The following is a 23,409-nucleotide window of genomic DNA, read 5'->3' as shown; positions in this document are numbered from 1 at the left end:
GTTCTCTGGCACAATGAAGATTTTGAGAGTAGTTGAAACTAAATAAACTTAATTCAGAGAGGTTGAAGTTTGTATTAATCCAAAAGAAAATGCAGACAGGATCAGGAGACTTATCCACTTCCAAAAGCACTAAGTAAAATGGTTTCTCAAAACAGTGGTTATGGGAGCTGCTCCTGCCCAGCTTGGCCCCGGTCACTAATAACAGCTTCTATCTAACAGCTGTCAAAAAGACAAAGCCAGTGGTCTAGATGTGAAATCAAACTCTCTCTGCACTCCCACATCCACCTCCTTAGGTCAGGAGTAAAGGACACTTCTGGGAAAGCCCTGGGATTCAGAGAGCTGCTGCCCTAATTCTGTCTGCTCTACCACCAAATGTAGTGGTAAAAGTTCAGTAGTAACACAGTCTGCTACCTCCATGTTTCTGGTAGATTTAAGTACTCTGCAAAAAATGTAAAATGTTTCAGCTCCAAGCCTATTCCACATGGAAAATGTAGTCCTTACAAAGTGTTCTCCTTGTTCCTGGTGAAATATTAGCATCAGAGTTTTGCTTTTAACTTTCTGGCCTCTCCTGAATCTTCTGATACTGTTTTAAAAAAGGTTTTTGTGCTGCACTATCATTGCAGTCACAGTAGCAAAGTGAGCGAGGAAATGACTACTGTGGTCCAATTCCCTGTTAGCCCAGGCTTACATGATCAGAGCATCAGGAGAAGCTTCTACTTCACTGAGACAGACTGAATTAAAAACACCTGCAAATACACAGTCTGGTTCACAGTTCTCAGCCAAATGGAAGCCAATATTTTCATCCAACTAGCAATAAGCAACAATATTTAGCTCCAGAAAGAGCATGCTCCTTTTTATTTCTATTAGATACCAAGCTCAAAAGAAATCAAAAATATTTATGCAGTCTATCAATTAGTCAGCTTCCTTCTCTGACCCCTTTATTTTTCCTATTCTGTCTCAGATCTTTGGTATCCAAAAAGGAAATCATGCCTGGTTATTAAACACCAAATGCCCCCCACCCAACCAATATGCCACACAAGTCTGTCAGTGTTAGCCCTCACACCAACCTCAATCCTTTGAGGCTACCTGCTTGTTAAGCACATGACAGCCCTTCAATACACATGAGATGTGTCAGAAGCTACAGAAAGGATTCACACTTCACTGATTTTCTTCTATCCTGCATGTAAACTGGTATTCAAAGTTGACTTCCTAGTAGCTGTGAAGAGAAGATATGTAGATCTAATCCTCACCTCTAAAGAATTTGCTGATTTATTTGCTTTTGTTATTTCAACCAGAACAGAAGGAGGTGCCCGGTCTCAGTGGTGGAAGAGAGATGTTCCCAACCCTGGTCCCAGAACTTCACTGGGACGCTGAACCTTACTTTTATACCCCTCACAGAGGGGCTCCTCATTTATGGCCAACAGAGCTGCCTACAGAAAAAGCAACTTGGACTGTTTTGCCACAGTCTAAAATGGTACTATTAAACGTAGATCTGTCAGATTTTTAAAATTGTTTTTGTATATTTTAAAAATAAACTAGTAGGTAGAAATGCTTTAAAGAATTTTTGTTCTTTACAAACAGAGTATTATTACTCACCTTTGGCTACAGGTATCAAAGTGCTGTCATAATTTTCATTTATGAACTATAACCTACACTTGTAACACTCTTGTTCCTGTCCCAAAACAAGGTAAACAAAGGAGAATGCACATGTGCCATATGAGCACTTTAAAATATAAGCCTGTTGATTCAATGCCTCCATAATTGGTGGCCTGAAATTATAGTGGGAGAGTCAAAGCCCCTACTTCAAGAACTAAATAGAAATCAATTGTTCATTGTCTACAGGACATTTGGTGCACTTTAGCACAGACAAATACTGTGGTCAGTCACTTTGGGTTGTGATCTCAGCACCATCCCTTAATAATCATTAACAGTGTACTTTCAATGAGAAATGGAAGCAAACAAAACCACAAAAGCACAGTGTTAGTAGCTTAGAAGCAAGTTAAAGAGTGCTTACCAAACACTTGGAAGCCTAGCACACAAGTGTATGTTGTCCAATCTATATCCTTACAGTCAGAACGATTCCTGATTAGCTTACAGCCACTTGGAATGTCCCCTGTAAAAAAAAAAGTGAATGATGAGTTATGCAATGCAAAATTTTATTTCCATAGGTGCTCTTTGAAGAGATGCTAATGCAGTAAATAAATGCACTTTAAATCCAATCTGGAATTAAATTGTAGAGGCAAAGACAGACCAGCACCTTTATAAAATTCCAGATACTTGAAGCTTTACTTGGTTTTTATGAGTCACATTTACTTCTCATTTCCCTCTTCTGATAGCATAACCTCAAAACCACTTCCCTGCAACTTGAGTACCCTGCTACTAACTCTACAAAATGCTTTAATGTAGTCTGTAATATAATAATTTCTTCTTCCTACTAGCTCCACTGATGTGCTAGAATTCAGTAAATCATTCAGGAAGCTGTGTTTTTAAAACAGAGAGCAACTACTGCCAGAGAAGCCTCAGACTGCATGACAACTTTTAACTAGAAAAGGAAAGACTGTCTTGCAATACACCAAGCCAGTAATAATGGGTCACACAGTTCTTTTCTTCCCTATACATGAAATTGTAAGCACCAATACTTCCTTTTGACAGACTGCACTATCTAGATTTGAAACCTAACTTGTGACAGGCAGAAAAAATATGTTAAAGTGACAAACATTTAAACTGTTGGTAATTCTTGCCTGTAAAGGGAAAAAACCAATGATCCTCTTGGACCCAGTTAAAGCCATAGCAAGACAGGAATAAAAAACCCCAATTAAAAAAAAAAAAATTATATGCACTACTGAAGTTGAACTTCTGGCATAAGCACTATGTGTTACATTCATGTTTTCACATATTAAAAAAAGACAAACACAAAAACATTATCACCACTAACTCATTAAAGTAGCATTACTGCTTTTCTTAGTTTTCACCACCAGCAGCCAAGATAATGTTTCAAACAAGAAACCCCAGGAGAGAACTGTGGCACCGGCCCACTGATTTTATTCCCCCAAAATAACTGGTATTGTTGACACTAATTAGACAACTGTATATATTATTTTCAATCTACAGAACTTTTGGCCAACATCAAGTCGTAGAGCCACTTGTTCTGTAAATTCTACACTGTTAAACTGATTTATGACCTTGTAAAGAAGTAAGCTATATTTGGCATTGCCATTAGGTAACACACAGCTCTGAATAACATCAAGATATCAGGTTACACAAGTTCAAATCAGTCCCTTTGTCAGTAAGCATTTTGTACAGTCCTGATCAAACACACTTTTCTAAATAATCTGACAGCTAATACATATTTCTGTTTCCAGTGTATTTAATTTCATACTTACAGTATAGTATTTCATAGTCTCCTGAGTTGGACATTATATACTTGTTGTCTGGGGACCAGTCAAGGTGTGTAATATAGCTGGAATGTCCCTGAAGAAGAATGCAGTAACACCAGTGTGAAACAACTGATTTTAATTGAAAGTGAAGCAGAAGTTGCACCCACAGATGGGAGAGCTACCAGCCAATAAAAAAAAAAAAACCCAACCAAAAAAACCCAAAAACCTTCCCAAGTGCCCCAGGTCGGCTGCAGTTCACTTGTGTGCCTTTAGAGGCTCCTTAGTCCCATTGCCACACTCCCCAACAGCTAAACAAACACAGGCTGGGCATCGTGCCTCTCCAGCTGTCCCTTGTAAAGCCTGGCCCTCTTGGACTCCAGAATGATTTACTCCTAGAAGGCATGATGCTGAAATATGGATGAGCCCCAGTTTATACTGGAATTAGGAACATACACATTGCTACTGATTGTGAAAAGCAAGTAACTTGCACAGGATCAGTTTTAGATCCTAATAAAAGAGTGACAGATAGGATTTCTTTATTTCTCTATCCATTTAAAATAACCTCCATTAAATGCACACTCATGCAAATAACCCTTGCTCATCCTAAAAACTTAGGATACCTTGGTTAACAACCACCATGCAGAAGCGCAGGATCATGGACTGGTGTTACAAGAATACACTTCTAAGCTTGTTGAAAGGCTCTGCTGTGCTTTGTGCACTGCAGCATGTTAGCACCAGCTTTGAAAGGTGCACTGGGTCACCTTTATTAACCATCAAAACCCTTTGGTCTAGTTGCTTAGTAATCACCATTAAGAGCACACTGAGGGTTAAGGACCTGGCTTTGGTTTTGAGGAAGAAGACCAGGAAGATCTTTGAGGAAGATGCTGCAGGACAGAGTATTTTTTCTGTGCACAAACTTCTTTTGAGGAAACTAAGAGTAATAATAACAGTAATAATAAAGCTATGAAAGGTTCCAGAGAAGCTACAAATTTATATAAGGTAGGAATCATGAGCAGGAAATTAATAAAAGTGACATCCATGTCACTCTTCCTCTTCCACCCTTCTATTTGTTCTTAGTGCTCCTTTTCCCCTTGTAAGACCATCAATTTTCTCTCCCTTTCATATTCATTCAGCCAGGAAACAAACTGCCACATTCTTGACTGACAGATGTCAATCCATGTGCCTCCCTCAGTGGGCATTATGAACAAGATGTCCCGAAGCCCCCAGAGGGTCTCTTGGCACAGCCTGCAGCAGCCACACCAGGGCCATGCAGAAGCTCTGCACTGGCTGCTGTACCACCCACCACACCAGCTTCTTCCACAGAGAACTCTAAGAGATCCTGATTGCTTCCAGAATAACATGTAGAAATACACCCCTGTCCCATCTCCCTGTTCCCAGGTCCTTTGTGAGAGACTGCAAAAACATTTAGGAGAAAAGCTGGCCTTTATGATTTGTTTACTTATGCAGGAGTCTCTGCCTCAAGCAGAGGAACTGTGTATTGACATAACTGCTTTGCAGTCATGGGTGAGACATATGATACTGACGTGCAAACTTGGTACTAAAAAAAAAGGGCACAATTGGCTAGGATTTTTTTCTCCCTCCCTTCTTTTCCAAGTCTTCCAATTTGCAATCGAACTGCAACATGGAAACGAATCGGTCAGTCATTTACAAAATCCTGACAGACATTTGGCAGCTGTTAAAATTCCTGGGGTTGGTGGGGGGAGGGAACAAAGCAATTGGCCAGGGGGCTCCAGGCTGCAAAATCCCTTCAGGCAAGTGATCACCAAATGACGAACTGGAGCACAACATTGTTATCATATTTGCATTAGGAGGATCCCGTTTTCTATTAAAATCTTTCTTTTGTAGCTGGCCACCAATAAGGCAACATTTTACTCTCTCCTTCTCTGTACCTTTATATACAATGAATGATTCATATTACTACCAGCTACGAAAACTATCTGACTAAATGGAAACTCCTTCCTCCATTGGCAGTGTTTATCTGTTTCAGACTTCAGTGGTGCAAGGTTCAAAATGCCCACAGCCTCTAGGACAGGCACACTAATCACTTCAGTGTACCAAATACTTCAGAGTGGCTGTCTGTGTGGCTTTCACCCCACAGCCCTCTGAGTAAATGCCCAGCACTGACTCCTGTTTTGCTAAGGTGTCTCTGATGTAAGGCAAACAGAGACAGCAGCAGCTACCCGGGAATTGCTGACACGCTGGAAGCTCAGCCCCAGCCCACACCTTCACACTGCTGACTGCATAGCTGGAGCCCTCAAAAAACAGCTGCACTGTCAAAATGGTTGCTTTGGCTCATCTGAGGTTCTGATCACAGCCAACACTATCCCTTGCTGTGGAAACAGACCCACAGGTCTAGAGACTTGCCTCTCTAGCAGCAGCAGAATGCCTGGCTGTGACTGAGAGGGGATTTAAACCTAACAGCAGGCATACAGCCCTTATGAACCAGCTAATTCTGGTTCAGTAGATAAAATCCTTCTGAAAGAATTCAAATAATGTATTCAAGCTGGAAGAAACAACCAGAAGTTAACTACCAGGAGGACTGAGTCATACTATTTGGAGGTCACCCGTGAGGCTACCGAATGACAGAATGCCAGAAGGATGCAGTGCCAGGAGAGTGCTCCGGGTCCTGAGCATGCCTGGGTGTCTCCCTGCTTAGCATCAAGCTGGTATGGGCCTGGCAGGGAGCACAGGGGAGGCGCAGGGCAAGTGAAATCGGATCTGCAGCCTCACAGCGAGCTCTGGCCGACAGCTCCACATCGCTGCCTTCTGCACCGGCTGGGAGGGGCAGGGAGCTCAGCCCTGACACAAACCGTGCTGCTGATTTGGTATTCTACATGCAGTCACTCACACTGAATGGAAAAGCAGAACAGAAGTCTGCTTTGAAGCTTTGACACTTCTGCCTGGGTGTAACAATGCTCAATTCTCCCGCACCAATTTTTACAAACCTCTTTCCTGCCTAGGCAGCTGGATAGAGGGACATCCAGATGTTGGATTAAATTGCAATATGCTGTCTCCACATACATAATGCATAGAAATAAATGATCTTAAATATCTTCAAAGAGCTCACAAAGGCCTTGAAATATGTAGAAAACTAAATATTATGTATGTTAGGATTAGCCATCTCTGAGTGATTTTATACTCTATGGTTAAAAAATAAGTGTTGAGGTGAGATGCTGTACTAAGGTGCAGACATCCACTGCCATCTCCACCAGCTCCACTGGGGCCCTGCTCTGAGCTCCCTGTGGGCTCTGCAGGGATGGGGCAAACCCAGTGCTGCTGCCTGCCCTGGCAGCCCTGTACCCCCACCAGAGCTGCACACAGGCTGCTCTGACCCCAGTGCACACCCACGTGTGTGTCACATTTCAAAGGTGAAACTATTCTTATGACATAATTTGCAAATCTCATTAAGTTTCACTTGTTCTTAATGCAAATATTTTCACTAACCTTGAAAGATAGCTGAAGTTAAGGCCAGAATACTATATAACTAAACACTTAAAGAAAAATAGTCTGTTTTTCAGCACTGGGACAACCTCATCCAAAGTAACAATAAGAACAGGCTCCACTACCCATGCTACTTTTATATCTATTTACCCTGGGGCAAATCCCTCAAGTTCAAATTTTGTAGTAACAATTACAACTGAAAACACTGTATATTTTCAGCCCCCAAGACTACACATTCTAATGGAATTACACTACCCTAATATTATGTTGGTTCAAGAAGTACTTCACCAATAGCAGGAAAAAATCCCCAAACAAATGTAATATTTTCCTTGAACAAGTTTCAGTGTATAGGTACAAGGCATTTCTCTATCTTACTGCTAATTTCCCATTTCAGAGAAAGAAGGCAATAATCTGATAAATTAGTCATATCTGATGCAAAAGTGATCACTGCACACTAAGAGATGCAGTAGCCATGAGAGACTGAAGTTTAAAATCAACCAAATGCTGAAAAAACACTATAAAACATATAACCAAAAGAGAAAAACATGAATCTGGAAAGAGTTTCACTGCTTAACATCTAAATGTATGTATAACATCAAATTGCATGTACAAGATGTAATAATCATGTAATTGATTATTCATGCTCCAAAACTTACAGTGCATTTTCCATATCTGCTATACTTTCTTCCATTTTCTGTTACTACGTAGAGGTAAATAAAGTTGTCGTGGGATCCAACTGCAAGTAAGGTGCCATCTGCAACACAGAATATTTGATATAAATAAATAGAATGTTTGTTTTGTGAATTTTAATAATTTCAGGTTTATTGCTAAGACAATAGTCTCAGTTAAACTAGTCTGTATGAATTGTACTGAAGGATTCATAACAGTTTACACTATGTTTCTTTTCAGCTGTATCTGTTTACTTTGTGGCTATGTTTTTTGGACAAGTTCATTCACTTCTGCTTTTTTTAGAATAAGTGTTCAATGGACAGGATATAAACCCTCAGACTGCACCAGATTTGTGAAAGCTGTTGACAGCAGGCAGACTTGAGTTTTATACACCACAAAAATGCAGAAGAGTATTTAGTCTACGGATAGCTAAACTTTGGAGGTGAGGACTGCAAATAAATCAACACTAAACATACAAAGATGTGGAATTTTCAAAAATTATGGGCATTATTCTGTCTTGTCTCCCTTCAAAAAAATATATGTGGACAAGAGCTGCCACAAATCACAATCAAACACCTCTAAGTGTCAATGAACATCAGTGATTTAAAATAAATTGCTGTGCTTGGCACATGTGGCAGCATCAGAGGAACGTTTTGCTCACTGACATTGCATGTGAGCCGAAAGCAAACAAAAAAAAAAAGATTTACAAGCGTGTTCTTCCATCCTGTTTTAACAGAGAGGAGTCAGCCTCTGACTATTTGTCATATCATGTCTGAAGAGGAGACTCAACACTGGTTTGGACTCCAAGTAATCCCAGAGTAAACACTTCACAAACAGCTCTGACTTCCAGACAGACACGAGCTTAGTTTTATGGGCTTGCATTAATGAACTTGAAAACTAACTAAAAAGGATATTAAAATATCACTGAAATATTAAGAAATATTTTACAGACTTTTCTGTTAACCTGTCAACTATTTGTGAACTCTTTTTGGAGGACCAAAGCTAGCATTTATTATGACAGCACAGTTGAACATGAAGAAAAGGGTAATAAGGTGATAGTGATGTTTGCAGTTACAAAATTCCAGGATTTAGTACACACAAACATATCTGTAAGCAGATCCTCAGTTACACATTAAGCATTTGAAACAATTTTTTCAAAGCTGTGCCTTTTCTAATGTCTGGGGACTAGTTTAACACCATTCAACAGAACATCCATCTGGTTTATCAGAGTTATTCTGACTGTCCAAGTCTGCCTACCTACTGAGTAGCGCATCACTGAAAGCTGTTCGTTGCCATCAGTGTGTATTGAAACCAGATCCCTCGTTTCTGCATCCAAAACAAACCACCTAGAGAGAGGAGAATTCCAGTAATTATCACTTCCACTAAACAAAAGAACAAGTAAAAGAGCCATAACTGCTGCCTGCCTTCATCATCTTATGCCCCTCTAGGGCAGCATAGAGCACATCTGTTTTTAATGGAACACTTTTCTGGTTCACAAAGCAAGACAAGTTTCAGTGAACAATATATGAAAGATTCTAAATACCATTTAATTTTTTCCCCTTTCCTGAACACTGTAATAATCACCAAAACATCTACTGGACAACAAACATGCTACCAAACAGAAAATAAGACTGCATAATTATTAAGCCTTAAGCTGAATTTCATTCTACTTCCCTATTTTGGAGATAAGTTTTGAGATAAAAACTGATCTTTCTATCTTTATAAAACAAAGTTAAAAAAATAAAGAAATAGCAGATGTAAGTGGAAAACATTTCTGTACTCATTGCAAACACAAATTCTATTCTAGCTTGGTATTTTTCTCTCGATCCTTTTCATTTCTATGAATAATTTTATTGAAGAAAGAAGGAATAACCAACCATTCACTAGAATTGATGGTTCATAAACTATCACTTTATTTTATATTTCTTGCTTGGATTATTTGTAGCTAAGGTAATTAATTCCATTTTTTATTCTTTAACAATAACTTTTAGCTTGCAGTTTATTATTTATGAGGCACATGTGAGATGCTTACAAAAACTCACTGGCACACAGACCAAAATGGCCACTGACAGCAAGATGTGCAATATGTGCAGAAACTGAGCATTTCGCAATGGCTCTGATGCCCACCCAACTCCTAAATACACTGAACATTTGCAACACAGAGACAATGACCATTTAAAAAAATATGCATTCATACCCACAGATCATGAAAACAGAAGGTGTCAATATGGCTTAATACATTGGAGCTGTACTCGGAATTTAACTTCTTTGCTCCAAACTTCTGCTCTCGCAGCCATGAACATATGCCACATAGGCACATATGAACCATGAACATATGCCACAGGTAGGCTTCCATCCCTAATGGCAAGTTCAAACAACGTGGAAATGAACAAGGGAATTCCAGCCTCTGTCTCAAAGTGAACTCAGTGGAACATGGCTAAACCGGGACCATTTATTCCCCAGCAAAGGTGTAAAATGAACCCCAGGAACAATATCACACATTGCTTTCCATGGGTGGGGATGAGATTCCAGCTCATGCTCATCCAGGGTCCAACAGCCAGCCATCTGGAAAGCAGCCTGGTCCCAATGGCTTAAGCCATCTTGTGGTTAGAGAGCCACATGAAAGAAATCAAATAAAATACACATAGAAAACCCCCAACCCACATGGCACGGACTGCGGAATAACCTGTTTGCAAGACAGACAGAACCAGTGGAAAACAGGTAATGTTCACCTGATTGGCCTCTATTGCCTGATTTATTTCCTTGTGGCTCTGCCTTACACTAACCTTTGCCCTTCGGCCTTCAGTTTTCTTACCAATATTAACATTTTTCTTAGAATCTTGTTAGTCTTTTTTTCTACAGCGCCTTTGATTATTCATATGCTTAGTACTCAAGATATTCTACATGATTAGTCACAGAAAGATCTAATTCCCTGCAAACAGTACCACTGGAAGCAGGGCAAAAGGATCTGAAAAGTGCCTCAAAAAAAACTTTTTTAGTTTTCCAGCTGTGCTTTTTCAGCAAGCAGCAGGATCCACAGAAAGAATTAGTACTGCCAAACAACTGATGAGCAGGTCCACAGCAGGTATTTATGGAAGTGGAAACAAAACCTACAGTAGACCCTGTGCAGACAGCCCAAAAGGGGAAATGATACTGGAATATTTATCATGGAAAGTGATATGTGAAAAACCCAGCAAAAGCATGATGTTTGACCTGATAAAAAACACACCACTGTAAAACAACAGACAAGAATAGAGAAAAAGGGACAAAAGTCAGTTTTCTTTTGCTACCTCAACTTTAACCAACAAACCCAGCTTTCTTAGTGCTCCATTCCTTGTCCCTGTCTTACTCACCTCTGTGCTGAAAGCTGAGCAGCACTAGAACAGAGACACTCAAGGTTTGGGTTTACTGAGTTCTAAACAGATTAGTCTCATTTAATATTTGCTTTAAGATTTTTAGGCTATTAATCAAATTATTAAAATATTTGTTATGGGTTTGAGATTATTTTTTCTTTTGTTAATCGAGATATATGATACAGCCCTCATTCCTTGGGAAATAACTCCCTTGGACCAGATTTTCTGGCACAGAAAGCACTGCATGATGCTGCTGCATAGGCAGTAATTTTAAAACTGTTTTGTTTATCTTGACTCAACTCCATTTATTTCTCATCCACTTATACACTTACCAGGTCTCATTTCAACTCAGTTTCATTTGTATATCTCTAACCCATCATTGAACTATACAATTTCAGAACGCACTAAAATATAATGGTGAAAATATAACTGCTTAAAAACTCTTTTTACTGAAGGCAAAAAAAAAAATCCCAAAAAACTCCAAGGCCATCATCATAAACTTCTTGAACGCAGTATAAACTCATTGCCTCAAGTAAATTAAAAATAAGAACTTAAACTGAAAGTGCCAAACTTAAAGCATAACACTAAATGCTCCAGGAGAGTGAAAAAAAAAAAAGTCAACCAAAAGCAAGTAACAAACCGAATGCTTTGGCCATGCAACGTGCCTTGACTGTGCTTTAAGAGAAGTTCAAAAACATCTAAAAACTCTGAAGAAACAGCCTGACATTGTTTTGCTTTTACCCATTTAAAGTACTCTTAGGCCTGTATATTCTGCTGTGTTTAATGAAGATAGAAACATTCATTCAACTTAATGTTTATAATTTTAAGATAGAAAGGTTCAACGTGGTAATCAAATATACAAGAGCTCAGCAAGGTTTTTACTAGAAGGTAAACTTGGTTTTGTAGCCTGATATTACACCTAATGAATTTAGTGCAGACTGCATCTTCATCTTGGAGGAAACTCCCTAAAAATATTTAGCATTTCATTTTTCAGGAAATTTTAAGGGTGTTGCACATGCTCAGCAGTTTCTAAAAACCAAACTTCAAATGGTCTTTAGGCATGAGGTTAGGTAAAAAAAATTCTAGCTGGCAAATTAAACACACAAAAATATTCGCAATTTTCTTACATGCACCAGGCATTATTTTATCATCAAGTTATCAACCATGAGTATAAGTGAAACACAGAACAAAAATGCTAGTAGACTTAATATGTGCTCCTCTCACCTTTCTAAAGCTATGAACAACCAGTTTTTTCTTTTAATTGGTACATTGGTACTCCCTTCCTGGGAGATGATGCCAAGCCAGAGTCTGACTATGAAATAATTTAACTTTTTTCTTCCACTGTAAGAAGCCCAAGTCAAAAAGACTCAGTTTGTGCTCTGACAGCTTGCAAAGGCACGATGACTTCAGGAAGAATAGGAACAGTTCAGTATCACTTCAGTGCAGCAGTGTGCCTTGCTGAACTCTGTCTTACACAAAAGTCAAAATACAAGTCTGTTCACTTGCCTATCCATCTCAGTTTAAAAGGTTGCAAGTATGTTTGATTTGGGAAGGACAAAGATCTGTACTGTACCTGTCTTAAAAAGAAATGTAACGTGCACATAACATCAAAATATGTAATACTTGGAACAGACAATAAGGAGTGCTCAGAGAAATCTCTGCAAAAAATTAGCTAAAAAAAAAAAAAATCAAGATTTGGACTTTCATTTAACATTTCATGTTAAAAAGACCAAACCAGCCTAACAACAACCAAACAATGCCTCTCTCTCTGTCTAAGACATATAAGATGCTCTGCCTCCTTCTGCCATGCTTCTTAGGCTCCATAACCTCAAGTAAAAAGAATAAAAAGCAAATGAACTCCAGTTAAAAGGCGCACTGTATAAAGAGTCTCCTTTGCACCTTCTGTCATCACAGCTCAGCTGGAAGGCGTTTACCTGCCCGAGTGGGTTCCTATGGCGACCACTGCTCCGCTGGGATGGAAATCCGCACAGTGCCCGGGTTCCTGCACGGGAGGCACAGACACGTTACTGCCCCGGCTGCATCCCCAGGGCACAACACCTCTCCTTGCACCAAGGCTGTCCTAAAAGTCTCAGCTGAGCTGACACAGGAAAAACCAATCCCTTAGCAGCATGCTAACCCTCAGACAGCTCTGCTCTCAGAGTATCAGTGACATGCACTGCAAGAACACCTTGTGAAAGGTGTTACACAGAAAGGCCGACATTTCTCTGTAAAAAATGATTTTGCTTGGATATTAGCAGAGAACTAGCCAAACTACAAAACGAATGACAGAAGGAAAGGACATCTAAAGCCAAACCTTCACAACTGTATGATACCCTCTTCAGATTGTTTGAATAACAGGGAAAAAAATAAACTGTAACAAGAATAAACGACTAAGACTTATTCAATTGGCTTGTCAAAATGACATCAAGCAATGGTAACCAGATTACATGTTACATAATGTATGATGAACCTTGCCAAGTTTATCAAAGCTTCAGATAGCTGTTTTTAAAAGCATAACTGCAGGATTTTTGCTTGCAATCAGGTGAGACAAGAGTGTTTCAGAGATTAAATGCTTTTTCCTATTTTCTAGCTTTATATTCAAATTAAGGGGTTGACATACATCTAGCAGCCTGGTCCATTCCAGTGTGTGGTCCACAGAGTTCCACATACAAACTTGCCTATCTTGGGCACATGTTAAAAATAAGTCTTTGAAAGGATGAGATGCCAGTCCCCAAAGTTCATCTGTATGTCCCTAGAAAGAAACCACATGTGATTTAACAAATAATAAAATTAAAATTCTTAAAATAGCACATCAGAAAATCTTTACATTTTTGGGTTATACATGAAAAAAACAAGCTATGCTCACCTGTACCTCTACTACGAAACCATCATTAAATGTTCCCCTCAAAACAAAGTTTCGTGAAGTACCCACTAAAAACTGATCAGCTTTTCCTTCTGCTACTGCTCTGATTGTTCCATACTGGTCAGGAACCTGGGAAAAGAAACATCTGTCAAACCACATCGGGCATCCTGACAGGTCACAAATAGAGCACAGTGACAGTATCAGAACTGGAGTTCTCCCAGTAAAAAGGAACAATCCAATTATTATTACCTCAACCAGGGCTTGACCTGAAACCTCCCTCGTTCTTTTTTTTCTTGTATGTCTGTACTGAACATTTGTTCAGTACAGACGTACAAGATCTTATTCTGAGACAATCACAGTTATATCATTTTAATAACTAGAAATAAGTAGAAAAAAATTTACTTATTAAATTAAATAGCTTTTAAGTGTCAGATTCACTAAACAAATGCAGTCCACAGCCTTACAACTCATCTTACAAGGAAAGGGATAATATGCAGTTACTATTTACTTTCCAAAACAGGTTTTGAAAACCAAGAAAAATCTTGTAGCACACCGTAAATGCTTCCTGATTTTCTTAATGTTTCCTGATGAGCCTAAAGTAAATGTTCATATGCCTTATGTTAGCAATGATTCTGAATTTTAATGACTGTTTATTGCAGGCTTGAATTCTAAGGCACTGCTTTTTTTTACAGTGTGCAATTGTTTGTTCTCTAAATTATTTCATTTGAGAAAATACACTAATATTAAGTGATAACAGAAGATAGAAAAATCAATCTGTCAGGATTCTGGTAATGTAAAAATTAGCTTTAACATAATATTATTAACAAAAGGAAAACAGAGACACTGGTAAGAATGAAGTATGTTACTTAAGCCTAAGAATTGTATATCATAGTCAGTGGTTTCCTTCACTGCCATGTTTTCTAGATATCAGTATAAGACTCAAGGCAGTAACAAATCCTAGATTAAACTTACATAAGTCCTAAGAAAAAAATGCTACTACAAACGGACAATGGGTAAGTGGAGTAAACCAGGGTTTAAAGAACTGTTTTAGTAGAACACATTATTTCAAGATAAGGGAAAACCCAAGTTTTTAAAATCCAAAATACATGACCTTTTTCAATTCATTCCCACTGACCTAGCACTGCCATATTGCCAAATCACAAAGAACAGACATATTCACTGAACACTGGGTTAAGGCTAAATTTAAAAGACATTCCTCATCACAGCTTATTAATTATTACAGAGTTCCAGTATGCATTCTACCCCTTGTTTACCTTATGTCAAACATTCTACTAAAACCCTCAAATGCTGGTGACATTGTCTTTCTCCAGAGAGGCAAACTTTTAAAAACACAGGCAATACTAAAGAATATCCTCATACGTCCTCTCAAACAGGATGAATTAAAAAACCCCCAAACAACTAAGGAAGGGTTTTGAAGAAAGAAAACCCTTAACATTTCTGTTCAATTTAAACACAGGAAAACTGAACTCTCATATAGGCTCATTTATAGGCTAAAATTTAAACACTTTTATAATAAAACATTGTTTTCCACTTAAAAAACAGCAACCAGAAGGTATTCTTTCTTCCTAACTTCCCCTACTAAGAGTGGGGAAGGCTCTGTCTTGCTAGCCAATACCTTCTTCAAGGCAATTTCCCTGTCACTCTTGCTTTCTTACCTCAATTTCCCTTTCAGGATTCAAATCATGATCCCACAGGATGATCTTTCGGTCTTTCCCACCTCCAGTTAGCAGCATTCCATTCCTCATCTGACAGAGTGTGAACACACTGCCATCATGAGCTTTGATTTGTTTGCTTATCTGATATACTCCTATAAGCACAAAGAAGAAAATAAGAAAGAACACTTCTCATTTTTTTTACCTGTGGTTTATGAGAAGCTCTGCCTTTAGGCAGAAGAATAAAGGAAGTGTATAATAATAATAATTACATTTGGACTGTCAGGCTCTTAGTATTGCAAACACAAGGTGGTAGTGTTTTCTTACAGGATAAAAAGATAAAACAAAGGGCCCTCCTTTCTCAAGAAAAACTTTTCTAGATTGACTGTCCTACAAAATGTGAAGGCAAAACCAAAACCAACAACTGGTAGAATGCTTTCATTTCTCTGCTTTCCAAAAGAACACGGTTTTTCCAGATGCAAGAGAAACTGTCTTTTAGAGTCAAAAAATATTTAGCAAGTCATTATTAGAAAATAAGTAAAGCTACTTTATTAAAAGAAACTAGAAGACTTGTTGTCTATAGTCTTTTGGGAATAAAAGGCCAATTATTTATAGCAAAGTTTCCAGGATGCATGAACCTAATATCTAAAGCTGGATATGTGCTGCCACACATAAAAATAGTACAACCAGCATTTGGCATCTATCAAGACAGCAGTCTACCCAAAGGAAAATACTTGGAAGCATGAAAGAGATGAGAAAATTAAACAACAAGGGTAGCAAAAGAAGCTTTTTGCATCTTCATTGGGTCCTTCACATCAAAAGAACTGCTGTTGAAAAATTAAAAAAAAAAACTAAACAAAAGATTCTGGTGCTGCATACTTTCAAATAGCAATCACAGAAAAAGTGGAGCAGCACCCAGCTATGAGCTGAACTTTGCTGACTCTGCCTGTGGCTCAAGTCAGTTCAAATCAGTGTGCTCTCACACTGTGAAACAGAGTATGAGATCAAGCCCCGTGACCAATCTAATGTGATAAACCAACTAAAAACCCCAATGTTAGTTAAGCCAGTGTAAATAAATATTCTATCTGATAACGCTTAGGGTTATACTGAAAAAAGGTTATTTTTGCACAAAAATTGAAAATTAAATATCAGATGTTATGTTGAATTACTTTTCCATTGCAGTTAACTTGAAAGATGAAAAAAAGATTTACCTACAAAATCAGACTTACTGTTAAAAATGTACTTTCTACATGAATGTTTTCCTGGCATACCAATTTAAACCAGAGTGTTTGAAATAGCTGCCAAGTAAAATGAATTATCATTGAATTTATGAGGGCTCAACTGTGCCAGGTCTGCATATGTTGGGTAACAAATGATTTTCCTTTCTTTTTTACAAAAGCTTTGCTCTAAAGAGTTAGTTCAATTTCAAAGTTATTTTCTTAAAGTATATCAAGACGTGAGTGTCTGCTAAACCAAAAACTGTTATTCATGTAACTGCTACAACTAAGCATTGTAATTGTACTTCACATACTAGTCCTATTAATGTCAGCTCCACCACTTAATGGAATTCCTGAGACTAAGCATGGTGCAACATAAGCCTTAAGAGGCAAAGGCAGCCTGCAGAATCCCTAAACTGATCCTACAGCCTTTTTCAAATCACCAGATCAAAGGAGAGCTGATTAATCACATTTTTTAAAAATGCAAAACATTTAGATAAAGTAGTTTTCATTCATTTCATGCACAGTCTCTTTAGTTAGAGAGAAATTCCAGACTGCTCTTAAGTCAGCAAATTCACAGGACTTGCAGGACTTTGGTACCGCTCGTTACTGACAGGAAGTGTATGCTCTGAGTCAGGCCTCTTTCTCTATTCCTTCCCTAGTGCCAACCTTTATGTTTGTCTTCTACAGACTATGCAAAATCTGTGATTAACCCTGAACATGTCCTACCTTTAGCTCCTTTTCCTGGAGTAGCTTCTACAGTAGTTTTGCCCCATATAAGTATTATCCCACCTGAGTCTCCAGTGAGCACATCACCATTTCCCAAGAAAGCCAAACACTGAACAAATTTGGGTTTCTCATATTTCTGAAACAAAATAAGCAAGAGAAAGGGGTAATTGCTTGTACTTGTTACATAATTAGAATAGTGTGCCCACACTCTTACACCCTGCATACACACAAGCAGAATTTAGCCTTTTTTGTGTGTTTACCTCTCTGATCAGACAGTACACAGGTAACAATGAAGCAAATGTACAGAAAATATGACTTCCATTGATTTAAAACTGTCCAGGTATCAACATATTATTACCCCAAATATCCCTTGCTTCCTTGATAATGAATTGCCACTCCAGGTCCAGAAAAATATATGAGATTTGCCACATGTTATTATGGTATTTGCATCAGTGGGATGGAATTCCACAGCAAGAACAACTTCATTTGTAGTCTGAAATAATAACAGAAATAATATTTATTCAGATAGGACATTAACTACTAGAAACACATGTAAACCCCCAAGTTTCAGAACAGAGATATGTAAAACTAGATAGCTTATAGTATGCTTGAAATGTTTTTTAATGTTTTCTGTGCTAAGTCAGCTGTCGAATGACTGCACATATAATTTTATATATATTGATTTTTCACATACATAATAGATCTTTATTAAACTTTGGTACACAAGTTCGGGTTTTACATTCCCTTTTAAATCACAAAAAACTTCTGCTCTCTCAAATAGCTAAGACTTCTGCCAAGGAAAATGAATAATGTATAAAAGACATTTTTTTGGATTGAAAACCCTGCTTAGTTTTTACACAGACTATTTGCTATTCTGGATAAAAAAGCTGTGACAGAGGCAAGTAAGACAATGATAATATTGTAGGATTACATCCATCATTCTCTTTCTGAAATTCTGTAACAATTCTTTTGTATTCTTTGCTTTCCTTTCCTCCTCACAAAGAAGAAAAAGTCTGCATAACTCAAAACTTTGAAACATAGAGTCCCACCGTTGTATTTTTACTGGCTGCGTGTACTTTTACTGAATTACCAACATCTTAAAGTATTTCATATTTTACCAAGAGATTTTATAAAAATAACAAACTGACTGGTCATTTACTTAACTTCTAATATATACTCAACCAAACTGTCTTTGAAGACAGTTCCAATCCCCTGCAGGCAGTGGCTACAAAACAAGAAAGTAAATGCATTTATTTCTACAGGATTTCAAAACAGGTTGCCCAGAGAGGCTGTGGATTCTCCTTCTCTGGAGGTACTGAACACCTGCCTGGGCAGGATCCTGTGCAACCTGCTCTAGGTGAGCCCTGCTTTGGCCTGGGGCTTGAACAGATGATCTCCAGCAGTGCCCTCCAACCCCAGCTGTTCTGCGATCTATACATAAGAGTGCGGTTAAACCACATCTTTGAGAGCAACTTCACAACTTTTGGCTTACTTTAAAAAAGAATATTTTTTGTTGTTGTTGTTGTTTATGGTCCTATTTATTGAATTATGTTTCTCGCAGAGTTTTCACAGGAGCAAATCTGCTATGTCAAAAAATAATTTGGAATTTATAGACTGAAAACCTTAATGGGTTCAGCTAAGAAACAGCTTTTGTTTTGCATCCCAGCTCAAGGGATGCAACTCTGCTCACACCATCTTCTGTGGAAGGTGCTTAAGATACTGTAAGACCAAGTCCTAGATTTGAATAAGTTCTGAAGGGCAAGCTGTCCCTGCCAAATAATTTTTAGCCAATTCTGAAACACCAAGGAACTCCCCTGAGTGAAAAAACAGTCAAAACATAACGTCAGTGAACGGGAAATACAAGGCATATGCCAAATAGTTTCACATAAATATCAAAAAGGAAATGAAAATACTGTTATAGAATTAAATTAAACTTGTAGAAAAAAGCTTGTATTGGTCAACATAACCTATAGAAAACAGGTCAAACCAACACGACTTTGTTACCTGAAATGGCAACTTTGTAATGATATGGACATATATTCCTGTGGAGCATGACTTCTAAAAATAGACAAATACTCAGTTCCACACGCATGAAATATTTGCTTGCTTGATACTGGAAACACAAAGGATTCGGTATTCCCAGTGAAATCAACCTTAAGTGAGCAGTGAGTGCAGCATCTCTGAAAACATCTCTGTTTCAGTGATATTCAGTGCTCTGATATTTGGAAAGTTTCAAAAAGAAACAGAAAAGCAGACATGACTGTAATCCACAAAAGTACTTAGGACTTCAAATGAGAAGAGACACATAATGAGAATCAATAGTCGGAATTTGATTCAGACAAAACTGAAATGGGGAATGTTTAGAAGTAGTTGATTTTTTTAAACAACTACAGCCTGAATTGTCAGTTTAGTTTGTTTAAGTTCCCAGGATTTATTTTTTTTTAAATTAAGAAACCATTAGACAATTGCTTTATTTGCATTGGCTTTTAAGGATGAGTAAAATGCAATTCCAAACCCTCCAATATTCAAACCACTTCCAATAAACAAGAATACATTTCTGTGGAACCGTTAAACAAGCCATCAGAATTACACAGTTGCAGTTTCCAAGTAAGATCAAAAGCATGTTTCACAAACTTGTATTTATGGGAATAAAACCACTTGTATTTCAGAATGTTCATGTGCAAAAATTACCTTTATCTCTGCTATTTTTGATTTCCTCTGCCAATCCCACACCGTAAGCATGTGCTCGTTAGAGTCATCAATTACACACAAATGAGTACCAGAATCCTAAAGGAAAAAGAAAAAGAAAGAAGTACTGGCAAAGTACTGACAAATAGGGCAGGGCAGAGGTATTTAAAAAAATCCACAAAGGTAGAAATATAAATTAACAAAGTCCTTTTAAAGTAATTACAACCTCAATAAATATAGGGAATTTTCCTTTTTTTCTTTCTTAAAAACAGACATAAAATTTTGTATAATCTCATTAAAAATGATCATGCTTCAAATAACACTCTAGGAAAGCTTTAAAAGTATCTTACCAAGTCTTTACTCTGGTTTTGTTTATTTTTACGCTGGGTTTTTTGTTTGTGGTTTTTTTTTTTCTTGTTTGCAATTTCACACTGACAGCAAAGAGATTGCTTTTGCTATTCTTATAAATATTTTGCTTTTCCTCAGGTCTCAGAGGACAGACACACAGCTCCACTTGTGTTTTTTTCCCTAAATGCCACCATCACATACACACAACTACATTATCAGATTCTGTAAGCATAGTTTTTTCCTTATGGATCATAAAGCATGAGCAGTTTCATCATGTAGTTGGTAAAACTGCAGCCAAAGTAACACTTTCTGAACAAAACAGCGCTTACAGAGGAGGTAGAGCAGCATCTTCAGTATTAAATGACTGAAACCACTTATTTTGAACAACTTTACAACAAAATGGTAACTATATGGCTACATGCAATTAAAGGAACAGAGAAAAAAAAATCTTAAAACCATACTTATTCCCAGCAATGCACACTTGCACAAACCAGCTGTTTCAAGGACATTTGTAGAAAGATTTGGAGGAGATTTTAATTATCATAAAGTTGATTCTTGCACTTAATTCTCTAACAAATTATGAAAATAGAAGTGGCTAAAGCTATTATTCCCAAGCACTATTCTGAGCAGTAATATGCAAATATTCATGTGAATTATAGGTGGGAAAGAATCCTGAAGACAGCATTGGCACTGTACACAACTCTTGGAGGGGTTAATAAATCCTCTGGTTAAAAACATAGGTCTAGATATTGCACACAAACTGTTTCAGTCCAGTGAGCAATCACGTGAGACTGTAATAAGAAATCTAATTCAGTTATCTGCAAAACAGAATCAGTAAAAGCTAAAATCCAGTCCCCAAAAAATTCCCTGCTTTTAAAATGATGGAATGCACTCTTATTCACACTGAAAAAGACCTCTATCCAAGTATGTAAATTTCATTGGTTTGTTGGAGTGACAGGAATGCCAGCACTCCTTTCACATTATTTACTGAAACACACAATGTACTATATCTAACATAGCAACATTTCAATGCTATGAAATTTCTTTCGATTGCTTTCTTTCTTCCAAACGCTAAGTGAAACTGCAGCAAGAGAGTGCAGGAATTTCTTTTCAACAGGTCACCCAGAGACACTGCTGAGTTTCCATTCTGGGAGGTTCCCAGAAGCCAGCTGGACCACAGCCTGAGCAGCCTGCTCTGACAGAACCTGCTGTAAGCAGGACAGTGCATGAGGTGATCTCCAGACATCCCTTCCCACCTCAGCTGTCCTCTAAATATCTTCCTCTATTAGCAAAATACTGCAGACATTGTTTGTCTGCATTTTCCATTTTTTACTTATATTAATTCCTCTTGATGGAATGCAAGACTCCAGCTTGGGTTTTCAGGAGGTCTGATATGTCTCAGTCTTTCGGCAAAAATGCAGTAGCAGCTTCAAGATTAAAATATGCCCACATTTAAAAACAAAAACAAACAAACAAAAAACAAACAAAAAAAAACCCAACTCATTTCCAAATTTGAAATGAGAACTTTCTGAATGCCAAGCAGTGCATCTCCATGTACTCCATGTGCTACCAATTTTTCCTGATAAATTCTATGGGTCTGGTAACAAAGACCTCTATTTATTTTCTGTGTAAAAGAAGAGGCAAAAAGTGAACAAGCTATTCCTTGGGAAAAAAAAGTACAAGATAATGTGAAGTTTTGGTTTTTTTTTTAAATTTCCTGTTGGTGGACAAAAACCTACTCCAGCTGTGAAAGCAAAAAAGTTAACCCTCCTATCAGAACTCACTAAATTTTGTCATCACAAACCTCACAAACAAATTTGTTTTTAACATCAAAATAAAAAAGACCCAACAAAACCAAACCACCAAACGCAGCGTGGACTTCGATTTCTACTTAAGGGTTTGTTTTGCCTGCTATTTATTTATCGTGCTGTTTGGTTTTACATGTGCCATTTCCTGTTTTCCCAGCTGTCAGCTGCTTTTAGAAAGTATACAGAAACTTTAGTGACACACTTTTGGTACCGAAAGAGATCAGCTAGACAACCACATGGAGAAACTTCAGAGGTTTCCTCCCTGTTTCCCTAGGAGGTGCTGTGGAGTGGCACGGTGCCCATCTTACCGCTTTGGAGAAATCCAAGCAGCCCACTCCGCGCTCAAAGGTGCCGAGGCCGATCACCTGCAGCGTGGCCAGGCTCACCGAGTCCCACACTCTGACATGGGGCTGCAGGGGCTGCGTGGGAAGCAACAGCACAGACAGGTCACAGCAGGGAAGCACAGGCTGCTGCCTGCACCACAGACTGCAGGGTAAAGGCAGGGTAATGGCCTGTGCTGGTCATGCTGCTGGGCACTACCCTCAAAGCCTAAAGGGGACAGCCAAGGCAATGCTGTTCCTTCTGTCTGGGCTACCATCGAGGCAGCAAAATGGCATGTAGTAGTTGTGGAAATACTTTAACCAATTCAAGGAAGTGAACAAATAATGGAAGAGTCATCTTGCATTTGAGACCCCAGACTAGTAATATTATGCAACAACTGAAAATAATAATCAAATCTGGGCTTATATAAATAAATTAGGAAATAAAGAAAAGAAACAAACACTGGTGCACTGAGCCTTTTAACCACCACCAATCATTCAATGAAAATGTCCATGTTTATACTACCACTTCATACAACCAGTATCCCACACTAGCTTAGAAACAATCACAACTAACAGCATTCACCGCTGAAAGTGGCAAATCTTTGTACTGATGGAAAAACAAACCAACCAACTCTAACAAGATTCAGAAAATGCTTAGTGGAAATCCTGTATACAAAACCCTCACATAAACTTCTTACAAAATATAAAAAATTAAGTTGAAGACCTGAAAAAGAGTTACATTTAACAGGCTTCTACACTTTACAGCATCTGTCTTTTTTTCCCCCCCTCTGTCTATAACTTCATGAAAATAATCCAATTATCCAAATTCTGACAGAATTATACTAAGAGGTGGAGAGCAGCATTTAAATATACTTGCTGTCAAATGAGCAAGTTTATAG

General features: G+C 38.1%; 1 protein-coding gene across 3 annotated transcripts in view; it reads right to left on the bottom strand.

Moving 5' to 3' along the window:
* Nucleotides 1-23,409, bottom strand: part of EML4 (EMAP like 4) — a 147,705-nt gene that overhangs the window by 5,787 nt on the left and 118,509 nt on the right. For all 3 annotated transcript variants that reach the window (XM_036380122.2, XM_036380121.2, XM_036380123.2), the window contains 12 exons: nucleotides 22,496-22,606; nucleotides 20,035-20,130; nucleotides 17,702-17,836; nucleotides 17,344-17,479; nucleotides 15,401-15,552; nucleotides 13,728-13,853; nucleotides 13,482-13,613; nucleotides 12,796-12,863; nucleotides 8,766-8,854; nucleotides 7,496-7,593; nucleotides 3,384-3,471; nucleotides 2,015-2,113 (listed from right to left, as the gene is read on the bottom strand). In XM_036380122.2, coding sequence (XP_036236015.1) covers nucleotides 2,015-2,113; nucleotides 3,384-3,471; nucleotides 7,496-7,593; nucleotides 8,766-8,854; nucleotides 12,796-12,863; nucleotides 13,482-13,613; nucleotides 13,728-13,853; nucleotides 15,401-15,552; nucleotides 17,344-17,479; nucleotides 17,702-17,836; nucleotides 20,035-20,130; nucleotides 22,496-22,606 — 1,330 coding nt within the window. The remainder of the gene's footprint in view (nucleotides 1-2,014; nucleotides 2,114-3,383; nucleotides 3,472-7,495; nucleotides 7,594-8,765; nucleotides 8,855-12,795; nucleotides 12,864-13,481; nucleotides 13,614-13,727; nucleotides 13,854-15,400; nucleotides 15,553-17,343; nucleotides 17,480-17,701; nucleotides 17,837-20,034; nucleotides 20,131-22,495; nucleotides 22,607-23,409) is intronic.

The sequence above is a fragment of the Molothrus ater genome, chromosome 3 (assembly GCF_012460135.2).
Source record: "Molothrus ater isolate BHLD 08-10-18 breed brown headed cowbird chromosome 3, BPBGC_Mater_1.1, whole genome shotgun sequence".
Lineage (NCBI taxonomy): Eukaryota > Metazoa > Chordata > Aves > Passeriformes > Icteridae > Molothrus > Molothrus ater.
Note: the sequence above shows the minus strand (reverse complement) of the source record. Positions and strands in the feature narration are given on the sequence as shown.